The sequence below is a fragment of the Notothenia coriiceps genome, unplaced genomic scaffold, assembly GCF_000735185.1.
Source record: "Notothenia coriiceps isolate Sejong01 unplaced genomic scaffold, NC01 NC01_scaffold00019360, whole genome shotgun sequence".
NCBI classification, from domain to species: domain Eukaryota; kingdom Metazoa; phylum Chordata; class Actinopteri; order Perciformes; family Nototheniidae; genus Notothenia; species Notothenia coriiceps.
In genome coordinates, this window is record NW_011352061.1 from 319,770 (window position 1) to 340,501 (window position 20,732).

General features: G+C 40.0%; 1 protein-coding gene across 1 annotated transcript in view; it reads left to right on the top strand.

Annotated features, from left to right (window-relative positions):
• The first annotated feature begins 5,633 nt into the window (after positions 1-5,633).
• pudp (pseudouridine 5'-phosphatase) overlaps positions 5,634-20,732 on the top strand; it is a 21,312-nt gene continuing 6,213 nt past the window's right edge. Inside the window, exons 1-3 of the mRNA XM_010778748.1 lie at positions 5,634-5,719; positions 6,386-6,604; positions 8,569-8,798. Coding sequence (XP_010777050.1) covers positions 5,650-5,719; positions 6,386-6,604; positions 8,569-8,798 — 519 coding nt within the window. The 5' untranslated portion in view covers positions 5,634-5,649. The remainder of the gene's footprint in view (positions 5,720-6,385; positions 6,605-8,568; positions 8,799-20,732) is intronic.

The window sequence follows — 20,732 nt, forward strand, 5'->3', positions numbered from 1 at the left end:
GCTGGACTACTCATTGTTAGAATAAGTATACATATTAATATCTTGTGTACATAAGGAATGGTTGAAAGTGCAGAAGGAGATGTTTGATGGTACACCAAGGAAAACTAGAGAATGCAATTCCTGAAGAAATTCTTAGTGGGAATGCTTTATGCTGAAAATCTGACACTAAACTGCTATGTTGAAATGTAATGTGTAAGAAAAAAAGTGAATAATTTAGATTGAAATTATACATGAACACTGGGGGCTTGAATGTGTGATGAGAGAAGAAAATAAAGTGAAAAGGCTTGGAAAAGCAGCAGAATATTTGAACCGCAAACTTCTGAACTAACTTGATGGCGAATGATCTGTCGCCATGGCAACGGCATTTGATGACACCCCATAATACGCTTAGATGCGTTGATGGCTGCATTGTTACCAAACCTTTGAAGTTTTGGGCTGTTTGGAGTATTTTCACTGAAGTTATGAGAAAACCATGTTTCAAGGCGAGCATTGTGTTGCCATGGCAACGGCATTTGAAGAAATCTCAAAACTGTCCCGTAGATGTCTTCACGGCTGGACTGTTTGCACACTGCTATCTGAAGTCTGCTGCTCTGAGCATGTCAGTTGGAGTGATGACATCATCGTGTTCCATTACACAGGTGTTTATAGTTGAGCTAACGAGGTGCCTAGACTTCAAAGGCTTCATTGTTCTGAATGAGAGATGAACCTCTTACATGTGAACGTTTTGTGGAAGAACCGTAACAGATGTCTGTGAAATTTCAAAACGTGAAGCATGTCAAGGAAGTTGAGTATCTGAAGTGTAATTTTTGTGTAGTTTCGGGTTAATAATGTGGCCTTTTGGGCAGTTTAACTAAAGGTGTGCGGCTGCTGCCGTGAGGAAATATCTGCCTGAAATTACAATGGGGTTTAATGGAGGAATGTTGAACGTTTTTGTCACTTCATGCCCTCAAAAAACATTTTGTTTAATTATTTTTGCTTAATTATGTGTCATTTTTCAAGCTACGGGATGTTTTCCTACGTTTGTCATGATAAATTATGTCTCAGGAATGTAGGGTTTGGGAATTATGGCAGTTTAAAAAAAATATATGAATGCGAATTTCAAGCTGTCCTCCACTCTAGCTGTGACATCACACAATCTAGTTAATGTTAAAATGTGAAGAAAACCTCTGAAACAAGGTCTGAACAATGTTTAATATCTCTAAAAGTAAGAATCAGATTTAAAAGTTGTTTTACACGAATAATGTCAGAAAGATGTGTAACATTTTAAAGTTGGAATGAGGTGTCTGAGTGAAAGTATGAATGAACAGTTAGCAGTTGAATTGCATGAAGATTTGTTGAAGTCTGAAGATTTTCTCCATTGACTTCAATGTAAAAAATTTGATGTATTATGGGATGTATCTCTGGAATTATGAAAGTTATGAATGAGAAAAGTAATAGCCATCGATTCCCGACAGAGCTGAACGTTTTGATGTTTGAACAGAGTTTCTGCGATATTCAATGCGGGAGGAGAAGAGGGCCAAAATACCGGCGGAATAATAAACTTTTCGTCCGTAGAATAACAGTTAGTTGGAATGCTGTTAACAGCATTCCCACTAAATTACCTAGTGATACATGTTGGGCTTGTAGACGCATAGCATGTTACGTGGAAAAGTTGACTGTGCTTGTCTGAGATGAATCATGTTGGAACCAGAGCATATTGGTTCAGATAGATCACAGTGTTCTGTTCTAGACGATCTTTAAGGACTCAATTTTTGAACAGTTGGTCGATCAAAGGCTGTTGAGCTGATTGAAGCACTTGAAGAAACATTGACACATTCTGAGGCCTTTTTTGATGAGCTGTGGATCGAAACACTTTACATGTGTACTTGCCTTTTTTCTCATTGCTTCCATCTTTGGACAGAATGCACTGTAGTTCCCGATGGCAAACATTGCGAATATAGGTACATTTAAAGATCTTAAACATGCACTTGAATGATAGACCATAACATACTGAATAAGAGATACTTACGATTAAAATATTTAGGTTTACTATGACGGAGAATAGATTATCATGTTTTGCTATCGATGATATCGTGGATCGCGCGTTCGAGGCCGTGGCTCCTATGCTATGGAACGCTCTGCCCGCTCACCTACGGTCCGCTGACTGTTGACTCCTTTAAAACTAATTTAAAGAAATTCCTGTTTGGGCAGGCATTTGGGTAACCGGTGTGCTTGATTTTATTCTATTTTATACTATGTTTTATTGTGTTTCTATTGTGTTTTGGTGCTTTTATGACTTCTTAACACGTGGCTTGTGTGGTCATTTATCATTGTATGTTTTATTGTTTTGTCAAGCACTTTGTGAAAAGTGCTTTATAAATAAACTTTACTTACTTACTATACTCAGGAATGAATCAAAGCGCACTAAAGCGTTGGCAAATACATCAAATATAAATGTGTTTTTAACATAGCTTAAAATCTGATCAAATTAGTATTCATGATAGTCCTGTACACCTACTTACTTATGAAGATCAAAATACTCAGCTGCTTCAGATGAACTCACTCTTCTTGTAATCAACCTCCTAATTGAAAATGGAGATGCCTCCATATAAGCACCATAATTAACATTATCATTAGTGAAGGGAAGCCACTTCATAAACACTTCAGTCTCGAGTGCTCACAGCCTCCTTACAGAGTCATTTACTTCAACACAGCAAAGTGAGGGTTGGGGGGATTTCACTCATCAGTATATATTAAATGATGACCATCATCAGAACTTCCATCATGTTATATTTTTGCACATTTATCAGTTTATTCAGGCTTAATTCAGCCAATCCAAATAAATAGAATTCCTAATTTCAGTCTGATTGGAACAAAATAACACCTTACGTCCATCTAACATCCTCTGCAACAGCGGCTTGAAAGATATTTGGATGAAGCTTCCTTTCTTTAAAATAATAATTGATATCTGCTGCCAAATTGGTATATAACGCACTTTAACGTACTGTTTTAGAGGTGCACTAAAACAGGTTCAACGCCTCTGGAATCAGACCATCTGTTCAGCCAGAAGAAAGAAGAGTTTTGTTAGTTTGTGGTCATGGCTTTCCCTGAGAGCTCAAGGACAGCAGAAAGTCCTCCACCTGACTTTTTTCCCCTGGGCAAACAGTATTGATCCTCGTTGCTGAATTAGCATTTCATTCCACCTTTCTCATTTAAAATGGTGATTGCTGATATCTCACCCAGGACAAATGGTCGGCTGGGGAATTGCAGCTGAGGGCGATACCGATGAGCCACATAGAGTTAACAAGCTTATCATCACAGTGTAAACAGCTGTGTGTGTGTGTGTGTGTGTGTGTGTGTGTGTGTGTGTGTGTGTGTGTGTGTGTGTGTGTGTGTGTGTGTGTGTGTGTGTGTGTGTGGAGAGAGAGAGATTGCTTTAGGGCCTGTTCCTCCTGTCGAAGTGTCACGGTTAGTAATCAAAGGATAAACTGGAGGAGAATTACAAATGACGGTATCATCTGTGGTTGACAGTGTCATCTGTAAAGCATGATCACCGTTGGCAGTGTGTCACTGGGAGAAGACTGTATTCATCAACTACTGCTGTAGCCATAACTCAGAATACACTTATCGATCCCTCGCCTCCGAATCAAAGAGAATTCATTTACCAAGCAACTCTGCTGGCCAATGAGTCTATATCCATTCTAGCTAGGGAACGGTAATAACATAAATGGATATCATTACTGTGGTGGCCACAATTATTGGTTATCTAGAATCCTGGGACCAAACAATTGGGCTAAACCGTGTGCTACCTTGTCATAGGGTCATGGTTTTAGTATGTTGTGCTTTATATTTAGTTGTGATCATCTTGGACAACCACCTTGTTTATAACATTTGGCCAAGAAACTATATACCTTCCCTTGTGTATCAGGTCCATTGAGTAGGTTTGTAGTACGCCAAAAAAAACAAAGAAGTTTTATATACACAAATGAGATGACAGGTTGAGAATTTCTATTTTTAAGTCAGCATCCAAAGGTCTTCAGTGAGCACAGGAAACTTCAATGTCTCCACAATTGTGGACGTATAGCTAAATGGAAAAGGGGGTTAGAATGGGATCAATTCTAATATCAAGTGATCTGTGTATAATCCATCATATCAACGAGAATCATGTTGACTGAATGCTAATGAAAAGCTGGAACAAAGTTTATATGTGTAATAATTAGGCAGCAGACATAAAGTTTTGAATACAACTCTGTGTGTAATGTAGCGGTGTCTCTGCACTCCGGTGAGAGATGTGAGAACTGACTAAGTGTGTCTCTGCCTGTAATTTTACCTCTCCGCTATTTATATCGACACACACTCTTTCAGTCAGACTGCAAAGTGTCGCTCCGGGCTAGCTTCATTGCCATCTCCTGCTACTTCTCCCACACCGTCATCTTTTTTGTCTTGATTTGTGGGACTCATCAGGAAATTGTACTTTTCTAGCTCCTCCAGAAAAGACACATGGTTCTTGTTCCTGCTTAGTGTTCCCATCTCACCGTCAGTCTGAGCAATTCCCTAAACTACACAATTTGGCACACAGCACACTCGATGGGACTCAAAGTCTCCATTTCACTCTCACCGTCGTCCCCCAATTAGGCCTGAAATCCATAAGCTCATTAGATTGTCCAGGTTACGGGGTTCTCTCATTCCCCTGACGTCTCTTTCACACTAACAAGACAAACTCTGTTAACATGGAGCTTCCAATTATTCCCAAAATGTGGCAGTTCTGCTAACAATGCCGTGAGCAGCCTTTTGTCAGTAATTTGCTGCGGCCCATCTCTGTGACACGCTGTGCAGAATGGAAAAGTAAGACACTGAAAGAAAAACATTTGTTATTCAGAGTGTACAAAAGCAACATCCTCGTGTTCTGAGGACTTGTGTGTCTTATATAAGTGAGGGCAATCAAATGTTATGTTCACTTTAATGGGCGCTATCTGGATTTTACACAAAGTCAGTTTACTTGGCATTGTTAGTGCAGTAACACAATGTTGAATATCTTCTGTGTCTGTAGGAGATATGTCAAGTCTAATCAATCAATCAATGTTTATTTATATAGCCCAATATCTATGTCTAATAAATAAATCCTCAAGATGTCATAATGAATTAGTCAAACTACTACTGTATTGAAAAAACTGCACAAAAATTAAAGACAAAAATAATAACTTGGTGAAGAGAGTGAGTATAAAGGTAGATGGTGGCATAATGACAAGGATTCATTATTAATCATCAGTTATGATCATGAGCTTGAAAACTCCAAGGATATTTCTGGAAATAAACTAATATATAAAAAAAAACGATACAAGTAATAATAAAAGAATGAAGAAAAAAGGAAATTGAAATAGTTTAAAATTAAAGAGCAATTGGTTGAATCAATATCCCAATGACCCTTGCGCTGGGACGACCAAAAACTATCCCTGCGTTGTTGTAGCTACATTTTAGACTCAAATATTCTATTTGTTGTTAGTTTTATTCATACTAATTAAACGTTAAAAGCCTTTTATAAATCTGTAGTTGGAGCACCTACACGGATTAGCTGCCTTTTTCTTTTTTTACAATAACACTTATCGGGGTTACTTTTTGTTTGACCTCCTTGCCTGATATTTAACACGGAACTAGGCTCCTGAGTGAAACATGTCTGCATCAAGAAGCACTTTTAAATCCGTGAGCCATGTACTTTTCGACATGGATGGACTTTTATTAGGTGTTGAAACGCATTATGTTTGTTATGTCTTGTAGTTTTCTTTGTCTATTCATACTGGGAGATTGCACCTCTACTAAAGCGACGTTGACACCGAAACTCGTGCACAGCTATTCACTTGGCATGCCGAACTGCATAGAGAAAACTATAAATTCATGATTCATTTGCACACAGTTAACATAACGTGCACTATTAAACCAAACGTTGAATTGTGTTTTGTTGCTAATAACCTAGTGGTTAATTCGGCATACATATCCAATATGTATTTGTTCTAGAAACCTCAGAAATGCAATGTTTACAATCCCTTTTGACGTGACGTTATGTTACCCCCATTTGAAAGTTGATTTTATACAAGCTGTTTGAAATGGACTCATCAGACATGTGCCGAATTTAAGATTAATAATATATTTAACATGGACTACGTGGTTCTTGACTATATATGTATAATTATATCGCAAAACAGAACAGTTTACATTGCAATGGTTTGATACCAAAGCTCTGTTCAGGGCTGTTATCCCTGAAAGTATTATTTATTTTTGTTTGTTTAAAAAATAAAGTGCTTTTTACAACAGGCCTTTTTATAAAACACTTTTCATTACAATAAGTGGTCATTACCAGAGTTGTAGTATTGCTTAATGACATTGTTTTTGTATTTTATTCTCATTTTAGACACAGAGCGACTGTACACCGTGTCCTTCCAGGAGATCTGTGACCGCTATGGGAAGCGGTACACCTGGGAGGTGAAGTCCTCGGTGATGGGGAGGAGCGCTCTGGTTGCTTCGCAGATGATCCGTGATGCTCTGGATCTCCCCATGACCGCAGAGGAACTACTCTCTGAAAGCAGACAGATCCAAGAGAGGATCTTTCCCTCCGCCAAAATCATGCCAGGTACATCTGATTTACCCGCACTGCCATACTTTAAACAAAATAATAGCAATCATTTTCTGTAAAACCGTCCAAAGTGTTCTTGAAGGTTTCTGCTGTGACGCCTTGATTCTGGCACGAAAGTGAGTGACTGCACAGTGAGTGAAGGCTTTTATAATCCTTTTACCTCAGGAGGCTAATTATCATAAAGAGCATTTTTTTTTCTGGGAATATGAACATTAATTATCTTTTCTGAAAGAAACCATTAAAAGTGTCACATAAGGACAATGACTCAGCAGGTACAGCCGCCTCTCATCTTATAATTCATAACCTCATGCGTTAACGTTGAATTATAATGGAGAGCATTTTATTTGTGTTCTATTGAACAGAGGAAGGGTTCACTATGAGTCAGTAGTTTCATCTTGAAGGGATTACACACAGTAGAATAGACGTTTACTTTTACCACACTTATTTAAATTGTTGCATTAATTTGTGATACCTTTCTAGTTATCTATTATTGTATTCTGGCGAAGGTAAACACTGTGGGAAAACTCTATGTAGAGTTAAAGAGCTAAAAGTAATGGCTTTGAACACAGTTTGAAAACCTTTTTGTCCAATTCTATGCAATTTCTTTTGACAATTCCATTAAACTAATTGAGGACAAATGGCAAGCCTTTAAAGTCACAAAGGCGCAGATGAGACTATCGTTCACCCAAACATCTTGTTTCCTTCAGATTTAGGAAATGAATCGGGACCAAACGTTGCGTCTGCCATATGCGCCATTGTTGAAATGTAATATAAACATTTGTGAATGTGAAGCGTAATTTGTCACTCTAGTAATTTGTTCAGAGTAGGACTGCACTGATAGATTCCAAATAGCTATTTCTATACAAAAATGTAATTAATCGTGCAGCCCTTATTCAGATTCTCCTTCGCATCCTTCTGCTTCCCCTATGTAAGTCCTTTCTGCAGAGTGATGTGCACAGAGTTTAAAGCAATAAAAAGAGGAGCTATTGCATGGATGTAATGGTTTAGCCTACACCTTGCAGAGGTATTGTGTTGGTCTAGTTTCAGTAATACATAACTGAGGACAAATTCCCCTTTAAAAAAATATGTGTTGGAGTCAGCCCTTTGTAACGAATTTGCTAAAGTGTGGAGCAGCATGTTTACTATCTGTTAAAAGATGTGTTCACGGTCTCTTTAACTTACAGAAAAGCTTGGAAGGACTTTTTATTACATTATATAGAGTGTCACCCTTGAAGCTCTAGATTAAAATCCTCCCACAGCTCTGCTCTCGGCTCACTGTTGAAACACAAAAGAAGGATGGAGACATATTCACTAGCAGTGCAAAGAGCTCTATATGAATAGGGTTTCTATTGATAACATTAGCCTTGTATATCAGAATCTGATTTATTGTCAAGTAGGTTTACAAATAGAAAAAGTTTGCTGTTGTGTAACATGGATCTACGGTGGCCGACTGGTGGAAACGCGCCCTTATCACTTCCATTAGGAGAAAATAGTGAAATTATGCAAATATATAAAAACACAAATGTTCCAAAACAAATGCAAATTAAGAAAATGTTTTGGGCTGTGTTGAACATGAACACAGTAAGAGGACTAAAGTTATATAAAAAAAAATATATATATAAATAATATCAATACATAAAAATAGAGTGACTATGTAACCTTAAAGTTAGCAACCTCTGTTTGACATTCACCAGTGAGGTATTTACTGACATATCTTATGCTCTTAATACTAAACGTTAAGGTATTTTAAGCTTGTCTTAATCTTATTTTAGGTATCTAACCAACAACACGTTCAAAAAAACTGTTGACTTTGAGAAGAGGGAACAGAATAACTAAAATACTAGCAAGAATATGACAAGTTACTGAAAGGGAAAAAAGTTGTGCAGTATTTCAGAATGTAAAAGTCTTAAAAGAGGGTAAAACATACATTAATCCTGACTTTACAACATGGGTCCCGCTAGGTGTGGAGAAGCTGGTGCTCCACCTGCTCAAGCACAACATCCCCGTCGCCGTGGCAACCAGCTCGGCTGGGGCCACCTTCCAGCTGAAGACCCTCCAACACAAGCCCTTCTTCGGTCAGTTCAACCACATCGTGCTGGGGGACGACCCCGACGTGAAGAACAGCAAACCTGCCCCCGACTCCTTCCTGGTGTGCGCCTCCAGGTTCCTCCCCCCCGCTGCTCCGGAGAACGTGAGTGCTGCACACTACACTTCCTGTGTCTTATCTGAAATAACTCATGTTGTGCTGGCATACTAGACCCTCCAGAAAAACGCGATTCTGCGATCGCAGAATTGACCGCATAATCAGCAAAATGGCGCAGATTTTTAAAAGGCCGCATATTTATCAAAAGGCTGCATAATCCCTGCATTTTTCCACACAAAGTTGAGAAAAAAAAAGTTAACTTGACGTGAAGTGATGATGATGATGATGATGACGCGACGTCATCAGCTCGCGCATCACAGAAGGTAAACAACACCGTAGAGTGAACGTGTGGAACTCACACGAGAGAGAAAACACCAAGATGAAAAAATCTGATCCCTCTCATTTACCGACGAACATTTCTGCTAAAGACCGGGCAAAGCAGTACCCCGATGTCTTGCACGAAAGTGGGGGGGAAACTATTCTGCACCCCTGTGCAACTGTGTGCCTTGGCAGTGTGTAGCAGCATAAGAGAAAATCGACGGTGGCGACCCACTTTGATTCATTCAAACATTCGAAAATGCTTTCTGCTGCAGCGGACAAGAAAGCCAAACAACTCACGTTCACGAGGCATCAACCTCCAAAACCCTTTCGAGGGCTACAAGAAACGAAGTGAGTAGCCTACAAGATTGAAGCTGGTCAGATAACAAACGAGTAAATGAAAACAGAATGAGGCGGAGAAGTGTGTGTGTGTGTGTGTGTGTGTGTGTGTGTGTGTGTGTGTGTGTGTGTGTGTGTGTGTGTGTGTGTGTGTGTGTGTGTGTGTGTGTTTAAAATAGCCCAATTGCTTTTACAATAAATAAAGATTGAATGTGTTTAATTGAATAGGAAAGGGGTTTAACGTTAGTGGCAGGTTGTGTGTTAGAGAGAATAAATAAGACAGCCCAATATTAAAAAAATAATCTATTATTTTTCGCAACTTCCCGCAATTTCACCGCATAAAATCACATAAAAACCCTGCATGTTTAATCGCATAATCAAGGATTTTTGCCCGCGTTTTTCTGGAAGTTCTAGCATACAGTGTGAACGCACAGGCCTTTTAATTAAATCTCCAGTGTTATTTTGTTTCCAGTCTGTGCTCCAAAAAAGAAACTGTCTACTGTGTACCGCTACTTGAGAGAAAAACATTGTACTGCTACATTTATAATGAAATCCATTATAAAAGAACATTCGGAGAGGAGAGAAGGAAATGAAGCAATGGGTTGTTACTGTTTTTAAAGGGTGACCTCGTATTATTGTAAAAAATACAGTTGTATCCATTGATCGTATTTTTGGGGATTTGCTAATACTGTAGGTCATTTCAATCATTATTATCCTTGTATTAGCTTCTGAATTTAATTCAATTAGATTTGAATGTTGTACCATTAGCACGGAGAGGAGACCTTTATGTGAGGTAATGTCAGCAAATGTCCTGCATCGAGTGGTGTTTAGCTGCCTGTTTGTCAAATATTAGCTTTTCTGAAGTGTCCCATTGGCCGTATGCAGGCAGGGCAGGATGTCAGTGACAGACACACACTTAGACTGTGGCGCTTTGATCACAAGTGGAAAGCTTTCAGGGATCAGTGGCTGTTTAAGATATATTCCCAGACATTCTGGAAGCCTTTCAGTGTGTTGAGTCAGTCTGAAAAAAGCTGCCAAATATCTCTCAGAAAGACACCGAGGAACAGTGTGAGGCCTGACCCACTTCCATGAAAACTAGATCACGTGTAACAAATGGCAGCATTATGCTAATACCAACACATCTGCTGTTGATCATTGCTCAGTGCACAGCTTTCTAATGAGTAATTTAATGACATACTTGGCTATTCATTATATATTTATATGAAAACTGATTATAGAGGGAACGGGAAACCAGGACATCTTCCACCAGGTGTTATGAAACCTGCATTTCTCCTCGAATCTGAAGAGTTTTATAACTATAAGCATCCCTTCTAAGAAAGACCAATCAAATCAAAAGCTAGTTGAGCAGCAGCCTGGAGAGGGAAAAGGTTATTCCTTGACCCCTCCAACCTCCATCAAATGTGTGTTTGTGACAGAAAGTCATTCCAATCAATGAACGGGGATTCGTTTGAAGTTTGAAGGGCGGCCCGAGAGGCTTCTTATCATCTCAGCGTGGAAATATAGGTCTCCATGAAGACCTCATTCAGCTTTTATTTAACAATTTGTCCTCTGTAAATGCATGATATCCACCAATCCATGTGTTGTAAAGTAGATGGTGCGTTCTTCCTTTCTTGATTAAAGTGCTCTTAGGGATGGATGGCGACAAAACGATTTTCAAGAGACCGTGAAGTTTTATGTTGCATATTCTTTAATGTCATTTGCACAATCATTTTCGTTGGCAACTGCTTTAAGCTCTCCCAAAGGCGTACCTGCATTTCCTGTGTCCGAGTTAGCTGAATTGTACGTTTGTAGTCGTGCTTCGAGTTTTGCTTTCCTGCGAACGCCGAGCTTCTGATTCTGGAATATCCGCACAGTGCAAAGTAAACAATGCGCTTATCAATTAACCGGCGTTCTGAAGTACCAGCAATACATGGTAGGTGTAAACCTGTGAGTCACAAACACGTCTGTATGAGGTATTTGACCCCACAAGACATTTATTTTCTGATATGTGTGTGTTCAAAAGCTCTCTCCTCTTCCAATACACCTTCAGTTACCAGCGTGAAAAAGGTTTATAGGGACCATAAATCAGCTATAAGCTATAAAACCCTGCATTTACACATGGCTTCTGGATAACAGCGCAACAAAAAGAAGTCATTCAAAAAGAGAGCAATCATGGCGTACTGGATTTAGATATTTACAGCCTTGTTTTACTGGGACATTTGAGACATCCAGTTCAGTGTACTTTCGCTACATCCTCTGCTCTGCTCTTTGCTGCAATGCCTGTGGAACACCGGATTTTTTAATCTGGAGCCAGCCACCGTCAGAGCTGGCATTTTTCTTGATGAGATATGAAACTGAGGCTCAGAGGGGGAATCGACAGAGTGTTCAGTGGAATAACGAATGGCGATAGGGAGGGGAGGAGGGGATGAGCGACCTCAACGCAAGACAGAGGGAGAGAGAGAAGCAGAGCAGACGGAGGCAGAGCTAAGGGAGGGGGTAAACAGAGGAGTATGGTAATAGCACACATCCAATTGTCAGCTCTCCCTGCCCTAATCTCAACCCTGATGAAAAAACAACAGCTTGTTTTTAGCCACTAAGAGACAGTCTGAAAGGCATGTCACACAGACAGACCTAGACATAGTCATGTTCTGGAATATTCTGATGATTCAATTTCTTTATGCAGGGATTCTCAACAAAAACATAGATAGTTTTGCAAGAACAATAAAAGAGCTGCACCAGCTGTCATTATGATGTGTTTTCAAAGATTACAGATATGGAATATATCCAGTACATGTTTCACTAGAGTGTAGTGCAGACATCCATTGTTTCTGCTTGATCTGCTCTATAGCTTTTAACCAGAGGGACTTACAATCAGGATCAATGCTGAACTCTCTGATTGGTAGAGGTCCATGTCCTCCCCCTGAACCGCAACCCCCTATTAGGCTGCTATCTACAGACAGGTGGCTACCTTATTAATACCTGCTTATACACAGTGCTTGTACTCAGTCCTACTCGTAGATATTAATATTTGCAGCGTGATTGCTAAAGACATCTAGCCTGCTGCAGTGCAGAGACGCCTGGAGTGACGACTTCTGTCAGATTTGGCAAGTGCACAAAACCTCTAGTACTCATTATATGACTTATATACATTTTTTGATTTCTTGCTGAATAGTCCTAGCTTTTAACACTGATGCAACATAATGAGAATGACAAAACTGTACTGTTTCCTATGCTCTTATGTAAATGCCCCTGGCAGCAGAGCGAATGGATAACAAGATGTGATTACATGTGATATTGAGAGGCAGAGCAGAGCAGGGCAGCCTGTCCCTCACTGAGCACTCCAGTGTCCTCACAGCTCCGTAATGTGTCCACGCTGCTGTCTGAGCCCACCGACAGTGAAAGAAACACCTCAGCTCTCTTCTCCACGCCGAGCAAAAAGGCGTGTTTCACAACTCCAATGTAACACCGTTGATGGAACAGGAGATTTTTACCAGAGGTGTGCACAGCAGCCTGAATTAGATTAATGAAAGCTGAGAGTGAGAGAGTTCACACACACCGCTAGGGAGAGAGCGAGGCAGAGATAACTAGTTCTTCCCCCGCCATTAATCATACAAAGCCTTACACCTGGGGGTGGCTCTATAATCCAGATATTCAAATCAGGTACAATTAAGACATGAACTTTTCTATTGAAACATTAAATAGGACCATTACAGCTCTAACAAAGCTCGCCATATTCACCTCTCGCCTTTATCAAATACACACCAGCCCATCAATTTCCAAATGCCTATCTTTGAATTAAGGTTTTTATGTGGAAGTGCTAAATGTTAAGTGGTTCAGGTCACTTTCAATGCTAAGTGTGCATTGATCGTTTCTACACTGCACTTCCCACAGATCGCCCACCTTCGCTGCATATGTTCATTATTTAGCTGAGTCTGCTCAGCCATGATGTCTTCTAAATGCCTTCCTCCATGGTTGTGACTTTAATGGCACTTTTCTATAGCCATTAGGCGGCACGTGTAGACGCTTTGATTGTTTAAAAGTAAGTTAATCTTTTTGCATGGACACAGGCAGGTTCTTGGTGGCACTGGTGTGTCGTCCTTTCCCAGGTACCCAGGATTAGGAGGAAGTTGGCCAAAAGCTGCTTCCTCCATGTTGTTAGCCAGAAAGGGTTGATTGGAAAACCAGACGTACATTTTGAAAATATTTGAAGGCTCCTTATGTGGTGCTGGATTTGACTGGCAGGCTGTAAATTGAGTATCACTGTTTTAAGGCATTACACTGCAACAACATAAGTTTTGCACTTCATTTTACAATAATATAATTATAAGTCAACTGATATATGTCAATATTACACCACTTTAATTACAAACCCTTTTCAAAGCCCACAGTTTGGTAGATAAACAGTGAGCTAAGAACTGAGTGAGAACAGGTTCCCACACAGGCTGGATAGTCAGTGAATTCCTTCTCGGCTACAGGAGCTTTGGATGTGCGGATAATGATGCTGCAACAATACGGCAACTATCATCCCAACCCTATTTTCTATTGTCGTTCATCCCCTCATAAATCAGGGGGCTTACAAGGATTCCCATAATAAAGAATCATCACTGGGATGATCCAATAAGAGAGAAAACAGAAGTGCACTTTGCCGACCTCAGTCATTCATTCATCACTTTACCCTTTACTCCACTTTGATGCTGACACATGACCACAGTCACACAGAACAGATGCATCTGCGATAATGAAAATGGTGCAAAATATTAGTAACACCATAGTGTAGGAAAACTCTGTTCCAACAGGTCTCAGGCTGAGAGGCTCACTTCTCTACTCTTTAAATACTCAAGATGTTAAGCTCTTGGAATAAACTCTGACAATATAACGAGTCAGTGAATGGTTTCAAGTTGATTTTAAAAGCGTCCCTCCTATCTAAGTGCAGCACATGACCAGAGCAACGTGCGTACGGATCACAGCCGGCCCTCCTCCTGTTTCTATTTCCCAGCTCGATACTTTATCATCAGACTTCAAGTGTGTGTGTTAAGCCTGCTGCAGGGTCCTCCTCGGATCACATCAAAGCAAAGAGAGACATTTTCTTCTCATTTGAGCTCAATGGTGATTTTCTGATTAAGTCCTTGGGCTGTCCACAAGCTTTCCTTTGCAATCTCTTTACACTCAGACAGCGGTAAGTTATCTGCCGAGGAAAATGTCCTCGGTAACAGCGGCCCCTCGTGTGAACGCATTGTGTCAGTCAGTAAACATGTCAAGCTGGGATTCTTTCTCACAAAGAGGCTTTTGGACTGAGAGTCAGAGCCGTCGATTCCAAACAGAGAACAGATTTAAGTTCAGATAATTCCTTTCATTGATTCATTTTGAATTGAACAAAGAACTGCGCTGTTGTACCAAATAAACATAGTTGTCATAATCAGAATACTTGATTTATACTGGGACAATTGGGTACTGTGACAGCTGCTCTATTTTAGAATAACATGAAATAAAATCAATCAATCAAAAAATAAATATATAAGACGGTTAGTAAGAATGTGCAATTAAAACCCAAAATATATTAAATAAAGATATTCATTTAAACGTGAGAAGTGAAACTAAAATGCCAAATAAAAAATTTAAAGATAGTTACGAGTTAAGTAAAACATGCAATACAAAAAAGAAGCAAGAGTGTGCAATAACATTTTTTAAATAAATAAAAATACCGATACAAACATAAGAAATTAAAGCAAAATGTCCGATACAATTTAAACAGAATACAAATATTTTAAACAGAAAAAAGTCAAATAAATTGTAAAAGATATGCAAATTGTTCTACAATATATTACATGCACATAACATTTGATTCCCCCACCAAAAAAAGCATTCTTGAAATCAAAATGCCTTGATGATGTCATTTTTATATAGCCTTCCTATCAATGGTTTTTTAAGCTTAATAAAAAACTTATATCGGACTTGAATTTCCCCAATTTGCTTGAGAAAAATGACATCTCCCGGGAACGTTCATGGTGGGTTCAATCTAAGTCTTTGTGAGGTCATTGGGTACTTGATTTGTCAAGCTGTTAGTGTATGAATAATATAATTAGAATGCCAAAACTGAAATTTCTAGCATTTTCTTGCCAACATCTATCTGACTTCTTATGTGTCAGAACTTTGCCTTGGGTAAGGAAAGGCCTCAGAAGCAACTTTGAACCACTTAGGCTGTACATGTGACCTTTGACATAGAATGCACATTTATATACTAAAGTATGTCCATCATCAGCGCTGGCCTTCTATCTGCTCCGTACATCAGAGAGGAGGAAGCGTTCCCTCGCTGCCCCGGGCTGCAGGATCATTTAGAAGATGCAGTGGGCGATCTGTCACTGTCACTTACTCACCGGCCACTGCACGCAGCACACTCAACATGCATCATGCACGTCCAACTCCCCCAATCCAATATGTTGTGTGTGTGACAGACACATCAGCTTGTTATAGTTTCCCATCATGCGTCAGCCATGTAATACCTGACGTATTTTATTACTAAAGCAACCACATCCCTGAGTAAAGCACATGATCCTCATACACACGGTGAGCGAATCAATCATAAGAGACTTATAGTTGATGTATTCTGTGCAGCGTGTTCCACTCAGGCATGTGATATCCCTCTTTATTTAGACTACACAACCTGTGTGTTGTGCAGCAGTAACATGAGACAATTCTGTCTGTTTTGTGGGTAGTTGGGGTCACTGTTGTCCGCTATTGTTACAAGCCACACTAGAAGACATAACAGCTAGAATAAAATCACAGTCACTATACTTTTTCAATCAATACCTCCTCCAAACGTTATCTACAAGCCGCAAATCCAAAGCCATCTCCGCTGGGTGTTCTTGTGCTCGTCAGAAAGATGAAAAGATGGCTTCAAACGGTACACCTCGTCTTGAAGTGACTCCCAGTCCCCCTAAACTCTCTGAAGCCACGAGCCAAATATGAAACTACAAAACTCTCTGACAGGAAAACACAGCAAGCAGTGCCAATAGCCAAAAGTTAATATAAAGATATCCAACTCACCCAACTCATGATGCTGGAATAGCCTCGTTAGCATAGTTGATATCTTTGCCAAATTACCACTATAACATCAAATGGCTAATGTGCGTTTTTATTTTTAGCTCCTTTTTTTAAGTTTCACCATTAAACGAGCCATTTTTGGTGTTTAATTACGGAAATGCTGACAACTATGCCTGGTTCACTTTGATTTTACTTTTGATCCTTAAGCTACTGCTGTAGTGCATGATTTCACAGCAGAGTTATGGAAGTTAAATGAAATGATATCCCCCGACAGGGTGAGCCACACTGAATGATGTCTCTGTTCCATGGCTGTGAGTTATGCCTCGAATGAGTTATAACTCAGACAGAGTATAACTTTTGACTTCAATTCACCTCACACAGTATCTTTGCCCTCCCTCTGCTCCTCCCAGCACCTCTGAAGGTTTTGTTAGAACCTGCATTTGATGTAATATCCGGCTAGTATTACGATGCTACATTAGCATTTTGAAGAAACGTGTTGAACATGTTGCTAGTTGAAGTGAATGTCACACTGTGTGGGATGGGTATATTGAAATATGTTGGCCAGAGACCCACAAACTTCTTCTTTATTTACAATTTTTCGATTTTGTGTCTATAAGTCTGGGTTTTATGTCTTCCTGAACATCGTTTAAAAATGGCGCTCAACAGCTTGGTTCTACATTTAATACCTCTTTGTGAATTTGCTGCAGGCTATCTCTGTCATCAAAGTCAACATGCTTCACAGTGATATCCAAGAGCACTCGTTTTCAATGAATGACCGAATATTCAACCACGTTTCTCTCACCACTGAAGAATATGATCAGACAGAATCGCACAGTGTCAAGGGGCCTGGCGTCAGAAATGGTTAGCAAGAGCCGTCTAACATTCTTTCAAAAACAAGACATTTCAAAGAACATGTTGAACCTAATATTGATGAATCAACTCTGTCTGCATTCATTTTAGTTTCATTAAGGGCACTATTTTATTCAAAACATGGCTCCCATTTCTCAACACAGCAGATTACATATATTATGATATGATTATGACAAAGTGCTATACTAAAGTATTGATGATTTGATTGAATTGATGTGAGATTTCCACAGGGCTATCAATGTCTTCTTTCATTGCCTTTTCTCTATACTTCAAACAGTACAGAGTGAATGCACTTATAGAATGTGATCTATTAAGGCATGATCTTTGTGAATATCAGCGCCTGTGAGCTTATCTAAAGCATGACTCCTCTCATTGTAGAGGCGTTCTTATTGAAGTGTTCCGGAGAACAAGGCCTGGGTCTTCTCCAAATCACAGCCTTCCCACAACACACTCCTCTGAGAGCTGGCTCTGTGTGTGTTGTGTTATTGGGCCAATTGTGTTAGAGACAATGGGATGGTGTGCACACAGTTTACAGCTCTGGCCTCACCCCACATCCCCTTTTGTCTCGTTGTGCAGACTCGGTGCTTCCAGAGTCGGTTGGCTCTGATGAATCTTGCATGTGTTTGGGTGTAGGCCTGAGGACAGGTAGTAAATCTTCCATGGCATCTTTTGAAGAGGGGAGGGGGGGCCTGCGCCTCCTCACAGTTCCACCCAGAGGGAAGGGAAGTGAGGAGGTCGAACTTTGAAAGCTCCACGTGAAACTTTATTCAGTGACACTGACGTACTGTACACCTCCACAGGGACTAAGTGTCTGTTCCTCCTCAATCCCTGCAAGGAATTAGTATATTAAAGAGAGGTCATTTTCAAAGCTCAACCGGAATTAAATTGCATTTCCTTACTGCTAGACATCTGCTGTGTGAATGGCAAGATGTGCTCTCAAAAACAGTTTTCAAAGGGAATCTTTGCTTCTATTACGACGCTTTTTGCCAATGCATAATGCAGTCATTTCTCCGAACATCCTGGCAAAGAGCAAACCAAATTGCTTCATGTCGTTGGATCATTTGGCTGTGATCTTGTTTTTTTGCAACAATAGTATTTTTGCCATTTCTTGCGGTTTAAGTCAGTCATTGAGCGCTGTAGGCTCTGAATTCATGTTAGCAGGGTCTATGTTGCCATGAAAAGATCTCTTTCCTCCCCCTAAGAGGTTGGCAAAGAGAGTTCTACCTTGTTACATTTTTTTGGAGGCTTTGTTGCTCTGCTTCTGGATGGAACAAGCAGCACACCTCTGCTTTGTGTGTCAGTCGCTGTGGGGAGAGGGATCTGGGCCACAGTGCTCGGATTGTGATGCTGCTGTGCTTCCTCCTGCCATCGCTTCAGGTAGAAATGTGTACACTCAACTGTACTTACTGACAACTGGATACCAAGGAATTGATCCCATTTACACAAGCCATTTATATGAAATTCCGATGCGATATAACAATCATTTAGCCACATTGTAGATTGTAACATATATGCCAATTAGGGTAAGCCCTACTTCAGTTCAGAGGGAGGTCATTCAAGTTAATAGTAGTAATAATAGTTTGAAATAGAAATATATATATAATGAAAACGGTTGCTAATAAGACACTAAATGAGACTACAAAACGCCATAAAGCGGAACATTAGCCACCCTTTATCTTACCCACGTCGATGTGAAGTCATGTGACGGTGATGTATGTCAGCTATTCTTTTCTGGACATTTTCTTAAACGTTTGCTCCAGATCTTATTTTCTGGAACATACCATGAGCTAATGGACAAATCCCACTGCTTTTTACATACATTCTTTGAATCCTCTTCTGAATCACCTCTGGTGGTAGAGTAGCACGCCCACTTCCTTCCTGTTGCTTCAATATGAGAAACAAACAACACAGATAATGAGATGCGTATCTTCTGTCACAGGTACTGTACTGCTTTTGTTCCGAGCTCATGAGGTGATTCTTTCAAGGGTTGCTGGCAGGGTTGTTGATCGTGACTGGTTTAGCATATGCAACATCACGTCAATACCAGGAGGATGACAGTGAACACAACCTCCGATTCAGGTAGCAGCTGCTTCTGAGAATCAACAAAAAATATGCATAGAGTGGATTCAATTCTGGGGAAAAAACTGCTTGATGCTCTTGACCCTGTTTCAAAACCCCATCTGGTCTGCACCAGCTCCGGCGGGTAACAGGTTGTTGACTTCCTGCAGCGGTATAAGTGGCTACTTCAGAACGCTTATTGACATAGTTACTCTTGGGAGGATTAGTTGCGTGCAGAGAATAAACAGAGGTCCTTCATGTACTTGAAAAGAGGCGATAGCCGTGGTACTGACGTCGAGGGCTCCAGCTGAAATCACAGAGATGGATGCATTTACACGTCTCCTACACCATCTTCTCGGAGGCATTCATTCTCGTCCTCTCAGGTATGCTAATGGAACATAAAGAAGTTAAGGGTACTGTGGATAGTTTCAGTCTACATCTAGGCTGGTCCATTCTGCTTTAAAAGTAATTTCCCCAATTTTGAAACTGGTGAACCATTCGTCTGTTTTCATCTATTTTGATACACGGATTGGAAGCAGATTAAAGGGTCGTTTCACTAGCACGTTGGGTAATTACCCGTTTTAATTGCTCCCAATCAAGGGAATTAGCAAAAGCCCTCCGTTGTGCACCCGGTGTTTCTGCCATCATTGTTCCACATCCTCCAGTTTCAGGCTTAGTGACATCATAGAAGTCAATTAGGGTTTAAAGAGTCTCGCAGAGGCCTCTTTGTTCTACCTGAGTATTAGAGTTGAGACGAAGAAAGGTTCCTCAGGGTTTTTCTGAGGCTTGGCTTCTTGTAGAGCTGTACGAATGTTTCCTTTATTCACACAAGTGCTGTTTCCAACCACAAAGCCAAGGCTGGCTTTTAAGCGAAGAATTCATTCACAGATGTTGATGAAAGAGGGAACAAAGAAGCACTTAAAATACGGGTTAAAGAGCAATTTGCAGAATGCATGAATGGTTATATGAAATAAAGGCTCAATATTTAGGCTCTCAGATTTTGTATTGGCACTTCTAGACAAAATAAATACTTGCTTTATCGACAGCCTTTGAGTTATTCAGCCTGTGGCACATGGCATGAATGCTGCAGCAACAGGAAGTGTGTTACAGTTAGTCATGGATTTGTGAGCCTGGTTATGGGGTTTATTTTAGACGGTATGGAAATCAAATTCTGTTATACACATTGTAACAATCAGCTTATATTTTAAGCCTAGTTACCATTGAAAAAAGGTAGGGAGCTTTTTCTGCAACCTTTTTGACCAAAAGAGCCATTTTGCTCCTTTTTCCCAAAACATTTTTTGTCTGGAGCCGCAAAACATATTTCATAGCTTGATAGCTTATAAAGTTATATTCATT